This window comes from Aethalodelphis obliquidens, unplaced genomic scaffold (assembly GCF_003676395.1).
Source record: "Aethalodelphis obliquidens isolate GAN/ISIS:26980383/991018 unplaced genomic scaffold, ASM367639v1 scaffold38, whole genome shotgun sequence".
In the NCBI taxonomy this organism is placed as follows: Eukaryota; Metazoa; Chordata; class Mammalia; order Artiodactyla; family Delphinidae; genus Aethalodelphis; species Aethalodelphis obliquidens.
Genome location: NW_020837982.1, coordinates 17,849,408 through 17,874,724, shown reverse-complemented (window position 1 = coordinate 17,874,724; position 25,317 = coordinate 17,849,408). Strand labels below are relative to the sequence as shown.

At 60.3% G+C, this 25,317-nt stretch overlaps 2 protein-coding genes across 4 annotated transcripts; one reads left to right on the top strand and one right to left on the bottom strand.

Moving 5' to 3' along the window:
- Window positions 1-267: 267 nt before the first annotated feature.
- MAPK7 (mitogen-activated protein kinase 7) lies at window positions 268-22,158 on the top strand. Of its 3 annotated transcripts, XM_027131177.1 has the most exons (7): window positions 268-1,054; window positions 15,695-17,932; window positions 18,576-18,741; window positions 19,385-20,463; window positions 20,560-21,119; window positions 21,465-21,598; window positions 21,694-22,158. In XM_027131177.1, exons 2-7 carry the CDS (start codon window positions 17,701-17,703, stop codon window positions 21,845-21,847), a joined length of 2,325 nt encoding a protein of 774 aa, XP_026986978.1. In that variant the 5' UTR covers window positions 268-1,054; window positions 15,695-17,700; the 3' UTR covers window positions 21,848-22,158. The 3 variants fall into 3 exon arrangements, with proteins under 3 accessions (XP_026986978.1, XP_026986977.1, XP_026986979.1); XM_027131176.1 differs by lacking the exon at window positions 268-1,054 and having other exon boundaries at window positions 14,787-17,932; XM_027131178.1 differs by lacking the exon at window positions 268-1,054 and having other exon boundaries at window positions 17,783-17,932; window positions 18,581-18,741; window positions 21,694-22,157.
- On the bottom strand, window positions 22,066-25,317 carry MFAP4 (microfibril associated protein 4). The gene is made up of 6 exons (XM_027131202.1): window positions 24,824-25,317; window positions 24,517-24,595; window positions 24,150-24,304; window positions 23,635-23,731; window positions 23,375-23,557; window positions 22,066-23,229 (listed from the first exon to the last, which is right to left on the bottom strand). The coding sequence occupies exons 1-6, from the start codon at window positions 24,827-24,829 to the stop codon at window positions 22,982-22,984; spliced, it is 768 nt and encodes a 255-aa protein (XP_026987003.1). The 5' UTR covers window positions 24,830-25,317; the 3' UTR covers window positions 22,066-22,981.

Genomic DNA, 25,317 nt, shown 5'->3' with positions numbered 1-25,317 from the left:
GTGTCTGTTGGTGCGGGACCCAGCACATCCCTGGTTCAGGTTACCCCACGGGAAGTATGTGTCCACTCAGACCCGGCCCCACCAGGCCCGTGGGAGGTCTTAAGCCGGAGGCGACGACCACCGCGCGTGGGGCTCAAGAGCGAGGCCCCCGACAGTCGGGGTCCGGCCCCGGTTCCGAGAGTCCGCGTGGGACCAGCAGCTGCCTGCGTGGGGTCAACGGATGCTCCCTCGGGCCTTCTGAGACCCTCGCCTCCCAAAAGTTTATTAGACAAACCTGGGAGGGACCTGGAGAATCCTTAAACCCGCGCCGGCGCTCCTCCGCGTGGGGCGGGAAACAGGTTGCGGAGGGGCCGCCCCCGGCCGCCCGAGCACCCCCAGTCGCTGAGGGGCGAGCCCGAGCGCGGCCCCGCCAGGACACTGGCCTCAGGACGTCACTGCCTGGCCGCCGGAGCGGGTCGTCCGCCTGCTCTTAGCTCTGAGCACGGTTCGCATTTGCACATTTATTACTGTCACAGCTCCGGCCAATGCTCGTCTCTCCCGACCCACAGACGCCGTGAGGACAGGGGCCGCGCCCACCCCGTGTCCCGGTTGCCTGGCACAAGTGAGCACTGGTGGCAGCCTGTGGAGTGGATGAATAATTGAGTAAGTCTCTGTTGCACAAAAGAGGAAGCAGGTTCAGAGGCGAGGTGACTGGGACACAGTCACAGCAGCTGGTAAGGAGCTGAGCCGGGATTCAAACCCAGGACTCCGCGGGCTCGCGACCCTCACTGCTTCATTGCCTGGTCCTGGCCCAGCGCCAAGGGTGCCTCTTGGCTGGGGTGTCAAAGGTGGCGTTGGAGACCGTACCCCGGATCCAGAAAATGAAGGGGTGGACAGGTGTGAAGACTTCAAGGACGCTGCGCACCCAGCAGGGCCCCCGGGTCATCACACCCTGCAGCAACCAGCTGCCAGCTTGGGAGCAGACCAGGGGGGTCCCACGAGACACCTGTGCGGGAGAGGGAAGGAAGAGTCACAGCCAGCCCGGGCCCACCGACCATCCCCCCACCCGCCTCAGGTGAGCAAAGATACTTGACAGGGGAGGGGGCTTGGGCAGCCAGTGTTCACACCTCTGACAAGAGAGGCTGAGGCCGGGTGGGTGGGCCGGGGCCTCAGGTGGGAGTTGGCCTCCCCCAGGCCTTGGCCGTATCCCGTCCCCCACCCCTCACACCCTCCCAGGTACAATGCGTCTTCACAGATGCTACCACTCTCGCCCAGCTCTTTCCTCCTTGTGGCACAGTATTACACAAAGGACAGTTTTCAACAAAACGGTTGCTATTATCAAATAACCAGGGGCTCCCCGTAACCGCAGACCTGGCCATGTCCAAGGCTGCCCCACATCCGTACAGAACCTAAAGGGGGAGTCTCCCCAGGGGGCGGGGTCTCTGGGATGGCCATCAGGGTGCGGATCAGTGGCCCCCCGGGAGTGTGAGAGGTGACCAGGCCTAGTGGCCTTAGGAGGGACCGTGGGGACGGGTGGGGCACCTTTCGGGGCCTGTGCAGGACCAGGCTGGAACCCGCACCGCCAGGTGGGGTGGGCTGGCGTGGGGTCTGGCTCACTGGGCGCCCTTGGGCAGGCTGGCCTTCGGGTCAGGACAGTCAGCCTGGAGGCGGGAGGCGTCTCGGCTGGTGCTGGCCTGCAGCAGCCTCAGCGCGATGCTGCACAGCTCTGGGGGCGGGATATAGAGGTCTGCGAGGTGGGGCGGGAGGGGACCCTCAGCAGGTTGGCACCAGTCCAGCCGCAAAACTTCCTGCCCTCCTGGGCATCCAGTTCTCCCCGTCCTCTCTTAGTGGACCCCCAAGTCCCTCAGCGCAGCTCCGTCGTGTCATCCGTTGGACTCTCACAGTCTCCCCAGGGCCACACCCAGTGAAACTGGGGACACACTGCGGCCCAAGGGAGGCGGCGGGGAGAGGGCCCAGGGCTGCCCTCCAGGCTGGGTGGGTCTGGAAGCTGACCCGGGCGGGCGTAGCAGGCGCCAGTGCCACCCTCTGCCCCGAGGCCCGTGTCCACGTGCCAGCCAGCAGCAGGCCAGAGCCGGGCTGTGCTCGGGGCTCAGGGACTCCGGGCATTTCCGGCTGTGCAGGGCCCCAGCTCCATCCCAGATGTCTGCCCGGCCCACCCTCAGCTATCTCAGGCATCTGCTCCCGTCCTTAGCGAAGACAGGATCAAACCCCTGCGCCCAACAGGGCTGCCCCTGGAAAAAACGCCAGGACCGGGTAGCCAGAGGGACAGGCTGAACAGCACTGCTGAGAGGTGGTGGCCTTGCCAGCCGGGCCAGGACGAGGCCCCCAGGCCCTCCTGGGGACAGGAGCAGCTCCTCCACGCTGGACTTGCTCTCACAAGCGTCCAGCGCCAGTCAGTGTGGGCCCAGGGTCACGCTGAAGTGGGACTGGGGCAGCTGTGGAAAGCGGGGGGTGAAGAGGTTGGGCGCCCCCTCCTGGGTCCCCTCTCCATCACCCTTCCTGGCTGCTGCACCCACCTGCCAAAGCAGTTGGCACCTGTGAGTACCCACTCTTGGGAGATGAGGGCCCCCTCGCAGAGGTACCGGCTGTCCAGAGAGATGCCGGCCTGCCAAGGCCGCGTGGCTGGGCCCTCTCTGTGGTGGGCGTTTGCCGGCCTGGGCCCTGCACCCTGGGGAATGAGGCGTCACAGCTGAGCTCTGGTCCCAGAGTGCTGACGTCTGCTCTCTGTCCCCCACTGATCGTGATCTCCTCTCCCCATCCCTCGATCCCTCGATCCCAATCTGCCCCGGGGGAGGTTTCCTCCCTTTTCCTGCCCAGACACTCATTATAGGTGTGTGCCCAGCTCTGTTTGCATTTCCCTTGAGACAGGGTTGGCTGGCTACTGACTAAGGCAGCTGGGCTCCTAGCACGCTGCCGTTAGCTTGGTTCCACCCTCGCGCAGGCCCCCTGCCACCTGCCACCATCTCTGCCCTGCACAGCTGCCCGTTACTTGAACCCAAGTCTGGACTGCCAGTCTTAGGAGAGCCTGGACTCCCGGCCCTCAAGGGGTGGGTGTCCCCCCTGCCCGCAGCTCCCTGTCAGCCCAGGCCCGCAGCAGCCGCTCCCCACCACCGCCCTGAGGCCCAGGTTGGAGCAAAGGGGAGCTGGCCTGGGCAAGAGGAAGCGGCGCCCCTGCGGCGCGGGGGATCCCCTAGCTCCGCCCTGCCCCCCATCTCAGGTGAGAAGCAGAGGCCAGCGGCGCCGCCAGCACCCACGGTCATCCTCCCCTCCGCCACCGCACACCCCAGGGAGCTCTGCGGCACCCACGTCATAGCGACTCTGCGACAGCAGTGCTGCTCCTCCTGCAGGCGGGAGGCCGGGCTTCCCAGGGCCGTGGGGAGTAGCGGCAGGGCTGTGCGATCTAACCGGGGTCCCTTCCTCTCACATACCTCTTAGGTCTTCCTTCCCAACCCACCTCACAGCTCTCAGTGGAGCTCGGTGCAGAAGGGGGCACAGGCCAGGCCCACAGCTGAATGTCACCGGGGACAAAGTCCAGGTCCTCTGTGGCCTGTCGGGTCCCTCTGGCCCCCCTGCCGCTGCCTGCATCCCCCACCCCTCAGCCTTGCAGTACTGGATGCCCGCACACATACACCACCTTCTTTCTTTATTTCTTTTTCTATAAATTTATTTATTTTTGGCTGTGTTGGGTCTGCGTTGCTGCGTGCGGGCTTTCTCTAGTTGCAGCAAACGGGGGCTACTCTTGGTTGTGGTGCACGGGCTTCCCATTGCGGTGGCTTCTCTTGTTGCGGAGCATGGGCTCTAGGCACATAGGCTTCAGTAGTTGCGGCACATGGGCTCAGTAGTTGTGGCGCACGGGCTTAGTTGCTCCGCGGCATGTGGGATCTTCCCAGACCAGGGCTCGAACCCATGTGCCCTGCATTAGCAGGCAGATTCTTAACCACTGCGCCACAAGGCAAGTCCCCAACTTCTTTAAAGTTACAAGTGCCTCCTTTGTATTGAGGTAGAATTCACAGAACTTCAAACCAACCCCTTTTAAGGGCATAATTCAGTGTATCACGGTATCTTTGCACGTGCTGTTCCTTCCACCCTTTCCACCTGACCTTCCTGTTGAACTTAGAGTTCCAGATGACCATCCTGTCCTCCAGACAAGCCCTCGTTGGGCAGGGGCGTTCTCCACCATGGAGGGGCTGTGGCCTGACCGGGTCTCCTGGACCACACTCAAACTCCCCGAGCGCCCATTCAGTAAGCACTTGTCGAATGACTGTGTGAGTGAGTGAACAAGTGAGCGGAGGACTTTGGGGGGTGCTGGCGCTGGAACCTTGTGGGCCAGGGCTGAGGCTCTAGAGTCGGGCAGGAGGGGACCCCAGCTTCTAGCAGCACAACAGAATCACCCAGTCTGGGTCGGGGCAGCTGCCCAAGCAGGGTGCCTCTGTCTCCAGCCTGTCCCCAACTTGCAGTGTGGTCCCGGGCAGGTCATTGCCTCTCTCCGGTCCCCAGTGTCTCACTAGGAAGATGAGGGCATGGCCTGGACTGTCCTTTTCCCACTGAGTCACTTGAAGGACTGGGGGAATCCCTGACGTCTCCAAATCAGCCCCAGGAGCGGGCTTGCTCCCTTTACCCTGAAGTTCAAGGCGGAAGTGCCAGGGGCAGCTTCTTCCAAGGGTTAACCAGCAGGGGGAGCTGGGTTCCAATATAAGCTCTGCCCCTCGCTAGCTGTGTGACCTTGGGCTGATGGCTCAACTTCTCTGTGTCTCAGCTTACAGGAAACTGGGGATCATAAGACCTCGACCTCACAGGGCTCAGCAAATGGGAGCGATGTTCTCCACGGCGAAGGCAGTAATGCAGTTGGAGTCCAGCTTGCTTGGAGACAGGCAAGTTGAATCGTTGGCCAAATTCTGGAAAGTACTGTAGGTCTTTCAAAACCGTTCATTTTCAGGGCTTCCCTGGTAGCGCAGTGGTTGAGAATCCGCCTGCCGATGCAGGGGACGCGGGTTCGTGCCCCGGTCCGGGAAGATCCCACATGCCGCGGAGCGGCTGGGCCCGTGAGCCATGGCCGCTGAGCCTGCGCATCCGGAGCCTCTGCTCTGCAAAGGGAGAGGCCACAACAGTGAGAGGCCCGCGTACCGCAAAAAAAAAAACAAAACAAACAAACAAAAAACCGTTCATTTTCAATCCATTGGATATAAACTCAATGTCAGCCAAAGCCAGGCAGATAAGTGAAGCTTGCCAGGAGTTTACATGTTGGGCATGTGGCATGACAGGCTGTGTGTGACGGAAAAGCCAATTAGGGCTCAAATACATAAGGCTCGTTTGTCTCAAACATCAAGACAGCCCGGAACTGACGCTGGCTTGGCCACACCACCAGGGACCCGGGTTCTCCCCATCTTCCCGCCCCACCTGCTTAGCATGTGGATTTTGTCATCACAACAAGACCGCTGATTCAGCTCCAGGTACAGGGCTATGTTCTAGGTGGAGCAGGGGGAGAAGCCGTGCATCCCCAGCAAGACCTGGCGTAGGACGGGACCTCCCACACAACCCAGTAGCGAGAACTGGGTCTCAGGGCCTCTTCTAGCCGCAAGGGAGTCTGGGAACTTGAGCTCGGGTAAGGTAGGAAGGGGAGCCGCAGTTAGAATAGGCGTTGAGCTGCCCGTTCTTCACTCCCACAAAGAACCGTGCCTGCTTCTGTTGATCTCCACAGGCGCATCTCCACATCTAGCTTTTGTTTTCGTCGTGTGCCGAAAGCGTTCAGGCATGGGGATAATCCAGGGGATAATGAGGCGCACTCAGTCCCAGGCAGTTGGTGAGGGTGAGGTGGCGTTCACAATGCTGAACAACTCACATGGCACAGGCCTCCACCGATCTGATCAGATGCCCAGCCCTGCTCACGGATGCCTGCTGGTGGGCCGGAAGCCACACCCACCAGCAGGTCCCAGCACTTGTTGTAGGCGTTGGCGTCCTCAGCTGGGAAATCTCTGTTTTCTCAAGATCTCCTAATTTTGTCATGTTGGGTGAATTTTTAGATGACGTCATGTAGGGCAAAGAAAGCCCGCTTGTGGCCTTGGTATCTGATCCCTCATCTTTGGGTCTCGTGGGGGCAGAGGCGTGGCCCGACAGGCTCGAGGGACAGGGCGGCATGTGCCGGCCACTCTCTGTGGTCCTGGACAGATGGTTCTTTCCTCTGGGACATCACTCCTTCCCAGGTGCCCAGGAGAGAGACAGGTGGTTGAGGGAAGGGAGAAGGGGGTCCAGGGGATGGTAAAAGAAGCTCCCTAGGAAGAGTAACAGCTGAGAGCGAGGAGCATTTAGAATGACATCATTTTTAAATGGATCGAAGTCCCCAAGGGTGAGAAAGGGACCACGGAAGGATGACTTTTTTAAAAAGCGTCCCAGATGAGACAGAGCCACGTAAGTGTCTCCACGTGGCGGTCGAGAGTGGAGATGGCATTGTTAAAGTCACTTCCTCAGTTTTCTACTTGATGAAAATGGGTGATTTTTTTAAATGCCGTTGCTGAGTGAGTTATGCTTTTGCATCATGTGTAGCTGATTGTAAGGACTTGTGATAGTTCTGGGATGTTTCTAATAACTACAAAATTTCTTCCGCGCTGAGAAATAGTGGGGTGGATGGGGGTTCCTGAATTTTAGGGGCTGTAGGTTGCAAAGTGCTTTCCCATCCATTCAGCCACTATGGTCCCCACAGTAGTTCAGGAGGTGGAAGTTAAATGCTCCCTCACGGGGGACAAAACCACGAGGCTCAGAGATGGAGAGAGCCTCACCGAGCCTGAGGGAGGCTCAAGAGCGGGAGTGGACCTGGGCTGGGATCTGTCTGCGTCCAGCCGGCTCCTGTGGGGGGGGCGTGGCCAGGAGGGGGTCGGGGCAGAAAGAAGGAACACCTCTGATGGGACTCTGGGGGTGGATTGAATTGCTCCAACCAAGCATCAGAATGAGCACCAAGGTCATGGGAACCAAGCTCGCTGAGCCAAGAGTTACCGCTCAGCAGGTATTTATTGAGCACGTACTGTGTACCAGGCCCTGGGCTAGGTGCTTGGAGTAAAGTGGAAGACAAGACAGGCACAGCTCTTTGCCCTAATGCACTTGACTTTCTGGTGGGGACACAAGGAAGCGTGTCTGTGATAATTTGGGACAGTGGTAAGTGCTATGAAGAAAAAAATAAAGCAGAGAAAAGGGCTGGAGAGTGATGGGGGAGGGTTACGGTAGGTGGTAGATGCACAAGGAAGCATCTCTGAGCAAAGTCCCGGAAGAAGCCTGCACGGATGTGGGGCGGGCATCTCCACAGCACAGTGAGAGCACAGTACGTGCACAGGCCCTGGGCAGAACGTGCTTGAGGAACAGAGAGGCGGACTGGCGCCTGCTTGCACGGCCTCGTGCCGACACACCAGAGACACCTGGGCAACTCTGCCCCCAGCGACGTGCTGGGGGCTTGAAATCAGCCACAGAAATTGGCAAATGCTAAAATTAGGGCTTTCAGTGCTTTACATTTTATTGACTTTTTTTTTTCAGAGAGCACTTTCCCAGCACAGTGCTGGGGTAGGAGATGGGTTGAGAGTGCCCCGGGCCTGGATCACTCAGGGCCTTAGAGTCCTGGAGGGTTTCGAGGCGAGGGGGGATGTGAAGCGACTGGGGTTTTAACTGGGCTCTCTGGCCACCACGTGGGGCTGAGGCTGGGGACCAGGGAAGCTGGGAGGCCGGTGCTGCCAGATTTAGCAAGTGAAAATACTGGACATCCACAACTAAAGACCCGTTCGTTGTGTATCTGAAATTCAAGCACAGCTGGGCATCCTGTGTTTCATCTGCAGCCCACCCATAGGTGCCAGGCCAGAGGAGGTGGAGGGCCACAGCTGCTTCTGAGAGGTTCGCCGGGGGCCATTCCTTCCTACTTCGGTGATCCTGACCACTCCCTCCCCACCAGCCCACACCCCAGCTGTCCCTGGGCCTGCACACACCTGCCAGCTGTTTCCGCGGGGCTTTCCCAGCAGATCTGAGAGAGGAAATCAGACAGATGAATGCAGGGGATGACCTCATAGGAACCAGGCAGCTGGGGCTGCCGCCACGCCCTGCACTCGGCCTCAGGGCAGCTGGCCCCTTCGAGTCGGCCACCTCCTCCATCTGCCCCCCACTCTCCGTGAGCAGGGCCTTATCCCACGAGATGGGGATGGTGGGACACAACCTATCTGTGTTTTTCAAAAGATCACTCTGGCCGCTGTGCAGGGAATTGGTTACAGGAGCGAGAGGAGACCAAGAGGACGGTGACTCGGAGATGACAGCAAGGGTCCCGGCGAGAAATGATGGCGGCTGGGACCAGGCAGTTAGCAGTGAAAACGGTGCTTCTCCTACCCTGTCGCCCCTACTCAGGCTGCTCCAGCTGCAGCTTCCTCGCTGATTCTCAAACAGGCCAGGCACACCCTGCCTCAGGGCCTTTGCACTTGCTGTTGCTTCTGCCCAGAATGCTGTTCTCGCTGCCCGATCGCCACAGGGCTCGTTCCCTCTCTCCCTTCAAGTCCTTGCTCCGATGTCACCATCTCCACTGGCCTTCCCTGACCATCCGTGTAAAATCACCACCTCCTCCCACCATCAGCGCTTCTCGAGTCCACGCCTGGGGCTGCCACCTGAGATGCTGTGTAATTGAGTGGCTTTGCTGCTCTCTCCCAGCCCAAATCCACGTTCCTCAGGTGGGGAGATTAGTACCTGTCGTGTTCACTGCCAACTCCCCAGCACCCAGGATACTGTCTGGCACAGAGTAGGTGCTCAGTGAGGTGGGGTGAGTGACTGAGGTTTTGGACTCGGGGCTGCTGTGCAAGTGGTCAATCAGCGTGAGAGTGAGATGAGGGGCCTGGGTGGGGCGTTGGTGAGCGTGGTAGTGGTCACAGGTCCTGGGGGCTTGTGGGGCGTCCCCTGGAGACGTTTGGGGAGCACCAGGTGTTGGATAGGCGCTCAGGGGAGGGAGGGAGGGCGGGCCAGGCTGGAGCAGGGTTGACAGTGGTCGGTGCAGAGCTTGGGGAGGAGTTCTGGTTGAGGAGAGGGCCCCGGGCCAAGCCACCAGGAGGAGGGGCCAGGAGAGGCGTGAGCGGTGAGGGTGGCGTCCTGGTGACAGTCATCCCTGCTCACGGAGGACAGAGAACAGACCTGGCTCCACCCTCACACCCAGGCAGGCCCAGCGCAGGCCTCGGGAATGCTCGGGGAGGGGCAAGGTCGTCCATCGTTTGCCCAGCCACTGGGCCCTCGGGACCACAAGGACGGCACCCTGATGGCGCAGCCACAGGTGCTGGGACAGAGCGTGGACCCGCCCCCAGGGTCCTGGTCGGCCTGGGTGTGATGGTGGTGGAAGCAGGGCTGAGGAGAGGGTGCTGAGAAGCCATGAGCGGCCCAAGGCAGAGCCACCGGACCCTGAGGTCAGCCCACGCAGGCCTCCTGCTGTCCCTTCCACGCACCCACAGGCTGGCCTTGGGGAGTATCCCCCGCCTCGGGGGACTGAGCCGCGGCACCGACCGCTGCCCGGCTCCGCATCCCGTGGGCAGGTCCCCGCAGCAGCCCCCTCCCTGCCCGTCCTGGTTCCCCTCATGGCAGCCCCTGAGGCTCAGCTCTCCCAAGGGGCAGGCACGTTCAGGCAGAAACGTCCCCTCCTCTTTCCCCTACAACCTGTGGGGACGGAGCTGGCCTGGCTGCTCTGGGCGCTGAGGCAGAACAGGCCCAGCATGCGCCCGGAGGGAGCGTAAGTCCCAGTAGTTCGTGTATCTGTGTGTGTCCCTGTGTGCCCGCGTGTGCAAATCTGTGTGTACGTGAACGCTGTTGCGTGTGCGTCCCTGCGTGTGAATGTGTGTGCACAGTGATGCCCCGTATTCTGTGCGTCCTGGGTGGGCATGAGCGTGTCTGTGATCCGGCAACCTAAGTGGACCGCGTGTACACGTGAGCACTGCTGTGACTGTGCCAGCGTGTGTGTGTCACAGTGTGATGGTGCGGCCCGGAGGGCTCAGCAGCACTGGAGGAGATGGCAGGGGCAGCTGAAGCTGCCGCCCAGCACCTGCCTCACACCCACCCCTGCCGCACTGCTCATCACCTGCGATATGGGCTCTGGGCCAAGGGGGGGCCTTGGCACCCGCCACCTTTGGGAAGGAACGTGGAGCCCCCAGGGCCGGGAGAGATGAGGGTGGTCTGTACTGGGAGGCCATGGACCCTGAGTGAGGGAATCCAGCCCCCCAGCCTCCAGTGTCTCCGAGAAGAGTCCTGTCTTGGTCTTGGGCACTAGGGCACCTCCCACCTGCCCTCTTGATGAGTAGATGTGGCTTTGCCCCTTCCACCTGTGAGCTACCTACTCAATATCTGTTCTCCACTTCTAACCAATCCTGATTTGGGGGGCAGCAAGGTGCCTATCTAAGCACTTGATTTCTGGGCCTCCCTTGCAGGTAGGGCTGGCCATGTGACGCAGCTCTGTCTAAGGAGATGTAAGTGCACATCTGCTGAGGGCTACCAGGAAGGTGTTTGCTCTTGTGATGACAGGGGACAGAGGTAGTGCCATGTCCTTCTCCCTTCATCCTTTATCCTGCCTGGAGCATGAATGTGATGGCTGGAGTGCAGCAGCCATTTTGCAGCCATGAGCTAAGAGGCAAAATGTCACAAGGATGACAGCCAATCATCAGGGTGGAGCCTCAGTCCCTGACAAGCGTTACTGAGCCGCTAAACTGAGGTCAACAAAGTCCTTTGGGTTTCTTGTGATGAAAGAAAAACAAATCTTCATGTGTTTAGGCCATGGTTGGTGGTTTCCTTTTATTTGCAGCCTGATCGTCTCAGATTGAAGGCTGGGAGAACCAGCTGCCCTGGCTTGCCCTGTCCCCCGACTGGGGGCCCTCCCTCCAGCCTGCCCAGAGTCCTGCCTGCCCCCAGCCTCTGCCGTTTACGTGGTTAACAGCAGGCCGGGAACCAGCTGTAGTTTAGACCAGCTCTTCATGTTCTTTTAATCACGACCCTCACTACGCAGAAGGGGAGACTGAGGCTTTCTGAAGTCACCGGCCGAGGGGCTCTTAACTCAGTCATTACCTCTGTGGTGGGTCCTGCAGGCTCACGGAAGGAGTTCTGGCCCCCAGACTCCCCTCACCACCCTGTCCCACTGGTGCTGAGGGCCCCACTGAGAGCAGGCAGCGACCTTTGCAGGTTCATCCATTAAGCTGGCCCCCTTCTCAGGGAGTGCGTTCTGTCCACAGGGCCCGCAGGCCACCCTCTCTGCTAGGAGCAGGGGCAGGAGGGCCAGCTAAGGAAAGTGGGGAAGGAGAAGGGGGGAGGGGCCGCAGGCTGACCAGTGGGTCCTGGTGCCGCTGCCTTGGCCTCTGCAGACGGGGTGTGAGCTTCGCGGGCTTCCCCCCGGGGGCCCCAGCCACTCACTGGGTGACTCAAGGCTGGCGGCCTTAGCCACAGAGGCGTGTCTGCGCGGGGAGAGTGCAGCTGGGTACCGGGAACCCCGGGGGTGGAGGCAGTCCCCTCCCTGCACACCCCCACCCTGCACGTGGCCCTAGGTCACTCACCCCCTCCCCTGCTGAACCCATTTCTCAGCTGTTAACAGGGCCAGTGACTCCCTCTGGAAGAGGGTGAGGGTAGAACTGTTTACACACCCAAGACACGGCTCGAATGCCCCTGGGCCTGGGGGTATCCGCCTGAGTGACCACGGCTGGTCCAGCACCTCCAGAGGGCCAGGCCCATGCCTGGGACTCTCCTGGCTGGGCTGTCATTTCTCAAACCCAGAAAACAGCCCAACCAGAGAGGTCTGAACATCCCCACTTTGCAGACAGGGACACTGAGGTCAGGGCCCTGGGGGTCCTGCACGGTGGTCGTCTGCCCACCTCTCCAGCCCGTCTCTGTGTGTCCCTCCCCCTGCCACCTCCACGCGGGTCTCTGTGTCCCTAGACGTGCGCCGAGCTCACTCACACCTGCCCTTTGCACCTGCTGCTTCCTCTGCTTAACCCTCCCCTACCCCTCCTCCGGGTCCTTTCACCTGGCTGGTCCCGACCTGGATGTCCCTCTGTGACTTCCCCGCCTGAGCAGGCGTCCTCCCCTCACCCCCGGGGCCTGAGCATCCCCTCCTCAGCGCCGGCCACAGGGGCAGACACTGCCGGCCGAGGGTTGGTCTCCCCGGTGAGAGAGGGGCGGGGACCACGTGTCCCTGGTTATGACACAGAAATACACAGTAAAGAATGCCCTGGCTGCAACGTGGCAGAGCAGGATTCAAACTCAGCTGTTCCTGATCCCAAAGTGTGTCTTCCGGAAACTAAGGGCCTTTGGGGTTGGAGGGGAGGCAGTCATGTCGGAATAGCAGCTTCCCGGACAGAGACCCTGCTCTCTGCTCCTCAGACTTCCCCTGCACTTCCTCTGGCGGCAGAGGGGTGCAGATGTGTGGGGCACATCTCATTCCTACTGGCAGCCGTCCGTCCTTCCTTAAAGCCCAGGTTTCCTTTGGGAAAATGGCTCTCGGCCGCTCGCCCTTCCAGAGGTGGACAGGTGACTCAGGTCTGGCCAATCAGCATGCTTCCCCCCACGCCCCCCACTAGCCTGTCCAATGAGAGGCCACCCCGAACCTTTGCTGAGATTATCGACAAAGGGGGGTCCCTGGAGGTTGTTGGAAGGAGTCCGCCATCCGGGGCTCCCCGATACCCCCAACATGACGAGGGTTAAGGCTCTGCAGCCCAGGAGGGCCTCCGGGGCTGGGATCAAAGACGGGGCTCACCAGGTGCTTGGATGTAGCTGAACGGCCTCACCCGCATCCACCACGCAGCTCAGGTGTCCGGATCTTGGTGACACCCCCATTGTCTCCACAGAAGCTCTGACACAGCCCACGCTTCCTGCTCTCACCTCCCTCCACATCCGTCTTCAGGGATCCACTGCCACTGCTTGGTCCAGAGCCCCGTCAGGGCTGTCACCTGGACGGCATAATAATCTCCTTTTCTCCAGCCTTTTCTCAAGCATGCCTTCCACACCATTTGCCAGAAATATTTCTCAGGAAGGCAATTCGGAAGGGCGTTCTACTCAAACCTCTTCGGAGGCTCCCAGTGGCCTAAATCGTGAACTTGGACGTGCATGTGGCCAGGCAGGAGGCACGGCCAGGAGGGCTGAGCAGTGGTCTGTGTCAGGAGACCCTCTTCATTCCCACAGCTTAGTTGCTGCTTCTCCCCCTCCTCCCCCTGCCCTGCCCTCCCCTCCCTCTCCTCCCCCTGCCCTCCCCCTCCTCCCCCTGCCCTCCCGTGCCCTCCCCCTGCCCTCCCCTGCCCTCCCCCTCCCCCTTCTTTTGGAGACATGTCCCCTGGGCCTCTTTCATTTCCCTGCTTTTACTAAGGTGTTTCTACGCTGGTACAAGCATGTGATGAATGGCATGTGACAGGCGGCCTGTGCTGGGGACGCAGTCGGGGAGTGGTGGGGACCAGTGAGCAGGAGAGCCCCCATTTCAATGGCGAGGCTACCGCTCTGTTACAGTCCACTAACGCTTTGTGGAAATGCAGCTTTGACGCTGACAGATCTTCCAGCTTTCCAAAAGAAACCAGAAACCGGGATTTTTAGGGGACGTCTCCCATTGTCAACAAAGGCAAACAACTCCAAGCTTTTAAAAAGCACCGTGTGACTCCTCCTCTCACACTGCTGGTGGGAGCCTAAAGTGATATAATCTGTAAGGACAGGGATTTGACACCGTTAAAGTCGCGAGTGCAGCGCTCTTCAACTTGGCACACGCCCGCTTCTGGGTGGCTTAGACTCACAGCGCACGAAACGATGTGTTCAAGATACTTTAGCACTACATCGTTTGCAATAGCAAAAAGTGTCCACCTATATAGGGTCTTGGGTAAATAGATTATATCTGAAAAGTGGTACTATGCAGCTGTAAAAAAGAATGAGATGGGAATTTCCTAGCGGTCCAGTGGTTAGGTCTCCGTGCTTTCACTGCTGAGGGCCCGGGTTTGGTCCGGGGTCCAAGAACTAAGATACCGCAAGCTGCACGATGTGACCACCAAAAAAATAAATAAGTAAAAATAAAAAACTTTAAAAATAAAAAAGAATGAGATGGTTTCTTAGGCATGACATCAAAAGCACAAGTGACAAAAGGCAAAATAGATAAATCAGAGTTAATTGCAATTAAAAACTTTTGTGTTTCAAATGATACCACCAAGAAACTGATAAGACAACCCACAGAATGGGAATAAATATGTAAATCATACGTCTAATAAGGAACTTATATCCAGACTATGTAAAGAACTCTGCAACTCAACAATAAAAAGGCAAATCACACAATTCAAAACAGAAAAGGAACTGAACAGACATTTCCCCAAAGAAGAAACATGGTCGATAAGCACATGAAAAGATGCTCAACATCATTAGTCATGAGAGTAATGCAGATCAAAGCCACAATGACAGACCACTTCACACCCACCAGGATGACTACAATTTAAAACAGAAAAAAAAAGGAAAATAACAAGTGTTGGTGAGGATGTGGAGAAATTGGAACCCTCAGATATACTGGTGAGATTGTAAAGTGGTGCAGCCACTGAAGTAAACAGTCTGGCAGCTCCTCAAAAAGTTTTTAAAAGTTGGGCTTCCCTGGTGGCGCAGTGGTTGAGAGTCCGCCTGCCGATGCAGGGGACACGGGTTTGTGCCCTGGTCCGGGAAGATCCCACATGCCACGGAGCGGCTGGGCCTGTGAGCCATGGCCGCTGAGCCTGTGCGTCCGGAGCCTGTGCTCCGCAACTAGAAACAACCTAAATGTCCATCAACTGATGATGGGATAAACAAAATGTGGTCTATCTATACAGTGTAATATATTCAGCCTTAAGAAAGAATGAAGTTCTGACACATGCCACAAGGATGAACCTGGAAAACATTATGCTGAGTGAAGGAAGTCAGGCACAAAAGGTCACACGGTGTATAATTCCATTGATCTGAAACGTCCACAATAGGCAACTCCACACAGATTAGTGGTTGCCAGGGGCTGGGGAGGGGAAATGAGGAGTGACTAATGGCTTTCCTCTTGGGGTGATGAAAATGTTCCAAAATTAGGCAGTGGTGATGGTTGCACAACTCTGTGAACGAACTAAATTCATGTACTGAATTGTACACTGTAAATGTTTTATGGTATGTAAATTATATCTCAAAAACGCTGTTATAACAAAAAAAGAATGAGAGATCCGTCTGGTTTTTGATACTGCATGATCTGCAGGAAAATTGTAAAGAATTTGTTACCTTTTTGTAGAGTAAAGGGGAGGTGGGTAAGAGTGTGTATTAGTATTTGCTTGTGTTGAATTTATATTGTTTCTTCTTACTTCCAGTAGAAAACTATAAAATCGGCCACCTGGCGTGAGACCAAGATTTTTCACTTGAACTTTTTAATTAAGATTTGAGTTTTGAGCCATATGAAACAACTTTTTCTTGAAGTAGTCAGTTGTGTCAAATGCAGCAAGGTCTTAAGGCAAGGCTGAGAATGTTAGATGATTGATGACTATTCCAGGACGGAGTCAGGGCCTAGTAGGGGCAGGAGTAAAGCAGCTCATTGTGTATCAATCTCAAAAGTCAGTGAGAATCAGGGAGTTTTTGCCAAGGAAGTTGAAATGTCTGTAACTTGTATACCAATCCTAGCTGGAATATTTATAGAGAAGTATTTAAAGGATTCGCAATTTATGGGTCTCTTCTGCTACTTTATGCTTTATTCCCACAGCAGATGGGACCATCACAGAGCTGGCCACCAGGTTCCCTGAGAAGACGCATTTATGGGCCCTGCTGCTTTACGCCCTCTCTTTTCACTGACGGGCACCGCAGAACTTATCCTGCACATATTTCAGAGTTAGGGAAGGCTGTCTACCGTCACCTAAGGAAAGGCCATCATGGAAATATTTTCAGAACTCAGGGCAGAAAAGGTCCACTTCCCATGAATGTGGTTTATTGATGTTCAAGGCTAATCACGTAAGAGAGAATTTGGCTTTTTGCTGTGCTGTCAGGAAAATCAGAAACAAATGTATAGTTCAGCTAACTCAGGAGGCCCATGTGATTTTTCCATGTCGAAATACGAGGTATCTATTTGTTCTGGGGCTGACCTTATACTCCTAGACGTGTTTCCTTATGTCGTGTTTTTAAGAACGCAGTCTCTACTTTTCCATCGTAATGTATGGGTCCTAGTGAACCTCTTAAATTTCAGTGCAAAACCCCCACAAAGTATGGAAGAGTTAACAGAAAGAAACTGTCACCACAAGAAAAGAGAAGGGGCTTCTGAAGGGCTGGCAACGTTCTGTATTTTTGGTTTTCTCCATTTGAATTCTATACGCTGAGGTGTTAGGTTTGTGAAAACTGATTGACACTTATGTGGAACTTTATGTATGTTTTAGTAAAAAATAAACAACCACAACAGTGGGGAATGTAAACAAAATTCCTTTCTGGTCTGGATCTACTCTTCAGCCACCAGTTGGGACGGAAGGGATGGACCCTCGCCGAGGCGCTCAGGCCTAACTCCTGGGCTCCCGACCCCGGACGCTTCCTCCCGAGACACCGGTGGACACGCGGCCTCCAGCGAGCGGGCGTAGTTGACCCCGCGGCCCCGCCCGCTGCCCCGCAGGCAAGGCGCGGGAGTCGCTAGACGGAGCCGCCCCACGGAGGCGTCACGCCCGAGACCGGGAAACCGCGAGCCGAGGCCCGGCGACGCCGGAAGCTAAGAGGAGACCAGCCACCGGAAGTCAGTGGAGGCTTCGGGCCGACGCTCTATAACCCGGAGAACCGGGATCTCCGTGGTTGGATGTGACGGATCACCTTCTACCTGGGACGACGCTTTCCCAGCGCCGGGCTCCCGGGGCCCATCGGGAAAATGGGGGGCGCAATCCCCGGGGCGATAGGGGCTGATAAGGGAAGAGGGGGCTGAAGGAGGGGGACTGAGTGATGCGGCCGCCAAGGTAACATCTAGTCACCTCAACCCTCCAAGCTCCCAGGACCAGCAGCAACTGACCAGAGGCCACCTGGCGGATCGGAGTGGATGCGCGTGCCCGCGCACGCGGGGGCGATGCTTTCCAGTCTCGCGGCGCCCGGGGCTGCCAGCGCGCATGCGTCCGAGGAGGGCACCAGGCCGCAGAGCCGCTGCGAAAGCCGAGCGCGGGTTGGGCGGCTCCCGCCGGGGGACTGGACAGCGGCGCGGGCGCGGGTGGAGGCGCGGCTTCCTTGGCCAGTGGGCTCTGATTGGACGCAGCAAGTGGAAGGGGTGGGCACCTCCGCGGAGACCGTCCACGGATTGGCCAGAGCCTGCGGAGGCGTGGTCTTGGGGGGCGGGACGGGAGACCGCGCGCTGCTGAGGTGGTGGTGGTGGTGGCGGCGGCCCGACCCAGTGAGCGAGTGGGTCTTCGGGTCCCACCCATCACCCCGACCCAGGGACTGAAAGCCGGCGACGCCGGGGAGCCGGGGAGCCGGGACCTCCGAGGGCCTGGGCGGCATCGGGGTAAAGCGCCATCCGCCGAGTGCCGACCGAGGAGAGCGGGCGCCCCGCCCCTCGCTTTCTTCCTGGACCGCGCCTCGCTGCGCCTCCCCCACCGCCGACCCCGCGTCCCGCGCGGGCCTGAGCTCCGGGCTCCCGCGGGTGCGGGACACAGGGTGCGTGCGCCGCTCGGCCTGCGGGCCTGGAGGCTCCGGGGGGCCCCCTGAGTCCGGGGCCGGGCCCCTGCTCGCCCGCGTCCCCACGCAGACGCCATGGCTGAGCCCCTGAAGGAGGACGACGGCGAGGATGGCTCCGGAGAGCCCCCCGGGCCGGGGAAGGCGGAACCCACCGGCCCCGCCGCCTCCGTGGCGGCCAAGAACCTGGCCCTGCTGAAGGCGCGCTCCTTCGACGTGACCTTCGACGTGGGGGACGAGTACGAGATCATCGAGACCATCGGCAACGGGGCCTATGGGGTGGTGTCCTCCGCGCGCCGCCGCCTCACCGGTGAGCGACCCGCCCGGCCTTGCTCGCACGTGTGGAAACCGGTTCCCGGGGGCTGAGACCCGCCCCGTCCCAAGCAGCCATAGGGGACGCTGGGATGTGAATTCTGGGTCAAGTCAGCAAGCATGGGTTGGGTGCCTCTGGGGGCCGGCCTCTGTATTGGGCTCGGGTCTCTGAAACTCTGGTGGCTTTGCCAGCGCATCAGCCTACTTCCTCCTTAGGTGACAGTCCGCGTTAGACCCGAATGGAGGTTCTCCAGAGTGTGTTCTGGAGCCAGAGACTGGCGCTCGGGGTTGGTGGTGGGATGGATGAGGTCTGAGATGCAGAGTGTAGGGAGGTAGAGTGAGCACAGGTGTGAGAGTCTAGAGTCTACCACTAACTAGCTGTGCAATGCCCAGCAAGCTACTGAGCCCAGGTCTCCATATCTCTAACTTTCAGCTATGAGTACCCGCCTCAGGAAGGAGGTGAAGGGAAAATCTGATAACGTATGTACTATGCTTAGCACAGAGCCTGGCACAAAGTAGGTACCCTGTAAGTGGTAGCTGTTGTCACTTGCGTCCGCAAAGGGAGGTATTGAAAGGGGCCTTGTGCTACTCTGCAGCTAACCAGGGTACCTTGTGGCATCTGCTTTTCCCCTGTTCCCCAGGTCAGCAGGTGGCCATTAAGAAGATCCCTAACGCTTTTGACGTGGTGACCAATGCCAAGCGGACCCTCAGGGAGCTGAAGATCCTCAAACACTTCAAGCACGACAACATCATTGCCATCAAGGACATCCTGAGGCCCACTGTGCCCTATGGCGAGTTCAAATCTGTGTAAGGAGCGGGGATGGAAGAGGGAGACCGAGCAGGGACCTTTTCTGAACGCTGGGGCCATATTGCTGAAGTTCTAGAAGGGTAGCTGAACCTAATGTAGGGCAGGCTGGGAAAATTCCTGCGATTCTAGGATCAGTGCTCCCTTAGGGCTTTGCCAGGGATACATGTGATTCCTCAAGAAGAATGCAGAAGTAACAGTTTTATAGGACCTCAGTATGTAGCTTGGCAAACGTAGGACGTTCATTCTATATTTGTACCTTTTTATTCCCGTAGCAGACATCACTAGTCAATCACAGAACACTGTCCTACAGAAAATGGAGACGACTTTACAGTTTTCATCATAGTCTTTCAAGCAGCCACTACCAAACAATGGAGAGGGCTCCCGAACAAAACATGTTGGCCAGCCTGGTTTAGTCCAACCCTACCTTTACTCTGATGGTGAAACTAGATCTGGAGAGAAAAGCAATTTCACTTCACTTAAGTTAATGGAAGAGTTGTAGAGAATCTAGAATTTTCATACCCAGTGGGTGGCCCCTGCAGAGTCTGAGAGTAAGGCCATGAGCTGTCTGGAGCGGGAGGGCGTGGTGAGGCTGGGGCTGGAGGGTGGGCAAGACAGCCCCTGCCTGTCTCCCCTGCCCCTCAGCTATGTGGTTCTGGACCTGATGGAGAGTGACCTGCACCAGATCATCCACTCCTCGCAGCCATTGACGCTGGAGCATGTGCGCTACTTCCTGTACCAGCTGCTGCGGGGCCTCAAGTACATGCACTCGGCTCAGGTCATCCATCGCGACCTCAAGCCCTCCAACCTGCTGGTGAACGAGAACTGCGAGCTCAAGATCGGGGACTTTGGCATGGCCCGAGGCTTGTGCACCTCGCCCGCCGAGCACCAGTACTTCATGACTGAGTATGTGGCCACGCGCTGGTACCGTGCCCCCGAACTCATGCTCTCGCTGCACGAGTACACGCAGGCTATCGACCTGTGGTCCGTGGGCTGCATCTTTGGGGAGATGCTGGCCCGCCGCCAGCTCTTCCCAGGCAAAAACTATGTGCACCAGCTGCAGCTGATCATGATGGTGCTGGGTACCCCGTCGCCGGCCGTGATTCAGGCCGTTGGGGCTGAGAGGGTGCGGGCCTACATCCAGAGCCTGCCGCCACGCCAGCCTGTGCCCTGGGAGACGGTGTACCCGGGTGCCGACCGCCAGGCCCTCTCCCTGCTGGGGCGCATGCTGCGTTTTGAGCCCAGTGCCCGCATCTCAGCAGCTGCCGCCCTTCGCCACCCCTTCCTGGCCAAGTACCACGACCCCGATGACGAGCCTGACTGCGCCCCGCCCTTTGACTTTGCCTTTGACCGCGAAGCCCTCACACGGGAACGCATTAAGGAGGCTATTGTGGCCGAGATCGAAGACTTCCACGCACGGCGCGAGGGCATCCGCCAGCAGATCCGCTTCCAGCCTTCCCTACAGCCTGTGGCCAGTGAGCCCGGCTGCCCCGATGTTGAGATGCCCAGTCCCTGGGCTCCCAGTGGGGACTGTGCCATGGAGTCCCCTCCGCCGGCCCCACTGCCATGCCCTGGCCCTGCGCCCGACACCATCGATCTGACCCTGCAGCCGCCCCCGCCGGCCAGTGAACCAGCCCCTCCAAAGAGGGAGGGAGCCATCTCAGACAACACCAAGGCTGCCCTCAAGGCCGCCCTGCTCAAGTCCTTGCGGAGCCGGCTCCGAGGTGCCTGGCAGAGGCCGCGGCTGGCTGGGGAGCGAGAGGCAGAGGGGCCCCAGGCCTGGACAGGCTCTTATCGTCACCCTCCCGTCTTCTCCGCAGATGGCCCCAGCGCCCCCCTGGAAGCTCCCGAGCCTCGGAAGCCGGTGACAGCCCAGGAGCGCCAGCGGGAGCGGGAGGAGAAGCGGCGGCGACGGCAGGAGCGGGCCAAGGAGCGGGAGAAGCGGCGGCAGGAGCGGGAGCGCAAGGAGCGGGGCGCTGGGGCCTCCGGGGGCCCCTCCGCCGACCCCCTGGCTGGCCTGGTGCTCAGCGACAACGACCGCAGCCTGCTGGAGCGCTGGACTCGCATGGCCCGGCCCCCGGCCCCCGCTCCCACGCCGCCCCCCGCCCGGCCCCGCAGCCCGCCTGCGGCCCCCCCGCCACAGCCTGCCTGCCCGCCCGCTGGGCCTGCGGCCGCTCCACCCCAGACCACCGCCTCCTCCGGCCTCCTGGCCCCCCGGCCGCTGGGGGCCCCCCCTGGGCTGCCTGGCGCCAGCGCCCAGAGCGTTCTGCCTTACTTCCCCTCTGGCCCACCCCCTCCAGACCCCGGGGGGGCCCCTCAGCCCTCCACCTCCGAATCACCCGACGTCACCCTGGTGACCCAGCAGCTGTCCAAGTCGCAGGTGAGGGGAGAGGCCTGGCCGTGGGGATGCCTGGATCTGAATCCAGGGGAGGTGGGCTTGGGAGGTCGCTGGGTGCAGGAGAGGCTGTTGTGTGTCCTGGTCCCGTGGAGCGGAGCGGCAGACCGGGCTCGAGCTCTCCTAGCCTGCCTGCTCGCTCGCAGAAGGAGCGTAGCGCTGATGAGCCGGTCGTTGGAGACCCCAGCCCGCACTCAGTGTTTGTTGAGGCTGGGGCTGTCACCACAGGTGTCCAGGCCCACTTGAGGGCAGTGTCAGGGTGGGGCGCCCTGCAGACCTCAGTTGGCGCTGGGTGGTTCCCGCGTTGTAAGCTGCCATCATCCCCTGCAGGTGGAGGACCCCTTGCCCCCCGTGTTCTCCGGCACCCCAAAGGGCAGTGGAGCGGGCTATGGCGTTGGCTTTGACCTGGAGGAATTCCTAAACCAGTCTTTCGACATGGGCGTGGCTGACGGGCCACAGGACGGGTAAGAGCTGGGCCGGGACTCCAGAATGGGCTATGGCTAGGGGCTCCCAGCACAGGAGGAGCCCCTCACCCCACTCTCCCCCTTGCCGCCCTCAGCCAGGCCGACTCAGCCTCGCTCTCAGCCTCCCTGCTCGCCGACTGGCTCGAGGGCCACGGCATAAACCCTGCTGACATCGAGTCCCTGCAGCGTGAGATCCAGATGGACTCCCCCATGCTGCTGGCTGACCTGCCTGACCTCCAGGAGCCCTGAGGCCCGCAGTCTGTGCCTTGCTGCCAGGGGCAGACCCAGCTCCAAGATCCGCAGGACCGTTCCCGAGGGCTGGAGCCCCGGGCCTGACAGGGGAAGCTCAGCTCGGATTATTCTGCAGGTTCATCTCAGACCCACCCTGCGGCCTTAAGCGGCCACCTGAGCCAGCACGAGCCACGGCAGGAGGGGCAACCCCTACCCCCCCGAGCGATACTTTTCAGTATTGTATTTTTTTTATTATTATTACATTATTATTATTACACAATTTTTTTTGCCATCAAAACGAAGCCTGTGAAATATAAGGTTCCCTTTAGTGCCTGTCTCCAGGGCGTGTTTCTGGAGTTAAGGGCAGGGTGCCGTCAGCGGGGGAACCGGAGCTTGGGGGCCAAGCAAACGCATCTGCGTGCACAACAGCCAAGGCCAGTTCATTCAGGTCCTGAGGTTTATTAAGACCTCCCCTCCCCACTTGCTCCCAGCCCCACAGAGGTTGCCCTCTGCCACCTCGCATGGTCAGACTCCCCCCCGGGGCGGGTGGGGGGACCTCACAATCTGTGCCTACCTTGGCTGTGGCTGTTCTAGTGTGGCTTGCGGTAGCTGGGGTGAGATACGGTTTGGGTGTCGAGCTTTGGGTGCCTGGGACGGGCAGGCGGGGGAAGCTGAGCGTGAGAGTGAGACGGGGCTGGGGGCCCGTGGTGCTCGCCGCTGGGAGGGAGGTGAAGGATGGGAGGTTCTCTGCTGGCTGGCGGGACTGCTAGGGCGTGGCGGTGGCGGCCACACGCAGGTGGCCTGGCGTGTGCCGGGAGTGGGTCGGACTGCGCCTCCGGTCTCCCGGCGCGGGGCCCTGGTGGAGGCCGCAGTCGGGACGCCGGCTAAGGTGGGACACCGGCCCGCAGCCTTCCGGACGGTGTCCGCGTCCAGGCCGGGTGGCGGTGCCTTCCGGAGGTCTGGGAGGCCGCCGACGTGTAGCTGGGTGGAGGGGAGCGGAGGCCCGGGCGAGAGCTGGGCGTCGTGGGTGTGAGGGGAGCGGTTGGGCTGGAGCCACAGGGCCCCCGGGAGACGCGGGCGCTGAGGGCAGCGGGGCGGGGCTGGGGCGGGGCGGCAGGGCGGGGGGCGGGGCCGCGAGGCGGGGCCGGCGCCTCACGCCCGGCGGATCTTCATCTCGGTGCGCTTGAGGGAGTAGTAGAAGCCCTTCCACTGGGCCCAGTTGATGCCGTTGGCGTAGGAGAGGTGGGAGCCGCCGAGGTAGAAGCCGTTGAGGTTGGCGAAGTGGCAGCTGCGGAACCAGAAGGCGCCCGACGAGAGGGCCGCGCAGTTCTGCACGAAGAGGTCCTGGTCCCGGTCGAAGGTGGAGAACTTCTGGCCGCTGTGGTAGGACAGGGAGTCGCCTGGCGGAGGGGAGGGGCAGCCTGGGGACGGGGCCTCTCCCGAGCCAGACGCTGGGTAGCTGTGCGTCCGCAGCCCGCGGGGCCGCCTGGGCGCGGGGCAGCCCGGCCTCCCCCCAGCCCCTCCGCGGCTGGCGAGAGTGGGTACCTGCCCCGCCGTCCTCGAAGCCCGCCACGTGGAGGCTGTAGCCGTCCTCCTCGGCGCTGACTGCGTTGGGCGAGATGGAGAATTCGCCGTACTTGGCGAAGGCCGTGTTGTTCTCGAAGTCCTCCAGGTCCACCCGCAGCTCATACTTCTGCTTCAGTGTCAGGAGGTGCAGGTTCTGCAGCCCTGGGAGGGGGCGGGGGGCGTGCCGGTCAGCGGGGACCTGGCTCTGGGGGCCCCCAGCCTGCCGGGCCCCGCCTTACCCAGCCAATACTCCCCATCGGCGCGGCCAAAGCCCAGCTTGTAGTCGTTCCAGCCCCGGAAGAAGCTCACTGAGCCGTTGAATCTCTTCTGGAAAACCTGGAGCAGAGAGGATGGGCCTGGACGCTCGAGGGGCCGGGGGCTGGGGCCTCACCCGGGCGAGGACCACGCTGGGGGCCGAGGTGAGGCGCGTGCCGGCACCAGGCCCCTCGGGGAGCGGCTGCCGAGAGCAGGAAGCGGTGAAGGGGGCGTTCTAGAATTGAGGCGCCTGGGGTTGAGTCCGGCGCCGGCTGTGTGCCCTTGGGCAAGTTACTGCACCTCTCTGGGTTTTGGTTCCTCATTTGTAACCTTGCTCCCGGGATTATTGTGAGGATTACAGGCACTAACCTACCTTAAGCATCTAGGAGTCTGTGGTGGCAGAGGCGCACAAACTGTGCTGTATCGTCGCTGCTTTAGAGACGAAGTCGCAGGCTCACAGCCGTGCGGCTTGGCCTCCGTGCCCACCCCCTCCACTCACCGTCCACTTTCCACCCTCGGTGGTCATGTCACAGAAGACGGGAACAGGCACGCTGGGGCCCGAGGGGTAGATGAGGTACACGCCGTCCGCCTGGTAGCCCTGGGCGTAGATGTCGTCGCAGTCCAGGGGCTGCTGTAGGCATGACCTCTCCAGAGCTGGGGGCGGGGTGAGGAGAAGGGGCCTGAGGCACACCAGCCACTTCCGCCCCCCCGGCCCCCCCTTCACCTCCCTCCCCGAGCTGGGGGCGCGTACTGTCTGGCCCACTTGCTCCCTCTTACAGGCTCAGCCCTGGGGCCCGACTCCCAGCTGCGATGCTCAGGACAGCCCCCTCGCCCAGCCTGTGGGCTGTGCGAGTGTGGCAGCTTACCATCTCCCCGGATCCCCAAGAGTTGGGGGACGCAGGGGCCAGTGCAGAGAAGCAGCAGCAGCGGCAGAGCCAGAAGGGCCTGACGACAGGAGAACAGGGTCACCCGCCCAGCCCCAGAGCCCCCGCCCCCTCTGCATTTGCCCCTCAGACGAACCAGCCCTGCCAGGAGCCCCTGGTCTGCGCTTCTGCCTCCACACCTCCCCTGGACTGAGCCCCGTCCCTTCACAGCCCCCTGCCTGGCAAGGGTCCTCTCTGCAGGGTGGGTTCAGTCCCCTGTGGCCCTGAGGCCCCCGCCCCAGCCCGGTACCTTCATGCTGCCAGCTGGGCTCCAAGCGGCTGGGTGTCTGCTGCCCCAGACTGCGCCCCAGACTGAGCCGGCCCAGAGTTATGTGCTGGGCCCCCGGCCAGCCGCTCCAGCCCCGCCCCTGTGGCTGCAGAGCCCCCTCTCCCCCTCTCCCGGCACGGAACCGGCATCCACTTACACTGTCAGTGGCGCCGGGAAGTGGGCCCCAGCCAAGGGACCACCTGGGCCTCATTAGCCCTGCGGGGCAAAGTGGGCGGAAGTCCACGCCCCAGGGCTCAGACCGGCCCCGACTCCCCCCGACTGGCACCCCCAGCCCCTGCCCCGCCTCCTGACGGCCCCCCTGCCCACGTCTGTTTGTTTTCTCCCTCTTCTTCCCTGGCCTGGGTTTCATTAGCCGTCGTCGCTGGGGAAAGGCTGAGGTTGGGGGGGTATGTCTGGGTTCTGGGGAGCAGAAGGTGGGGTGGGGGGCAGCTCCAGAGCTCCTGATGTGGGACCGG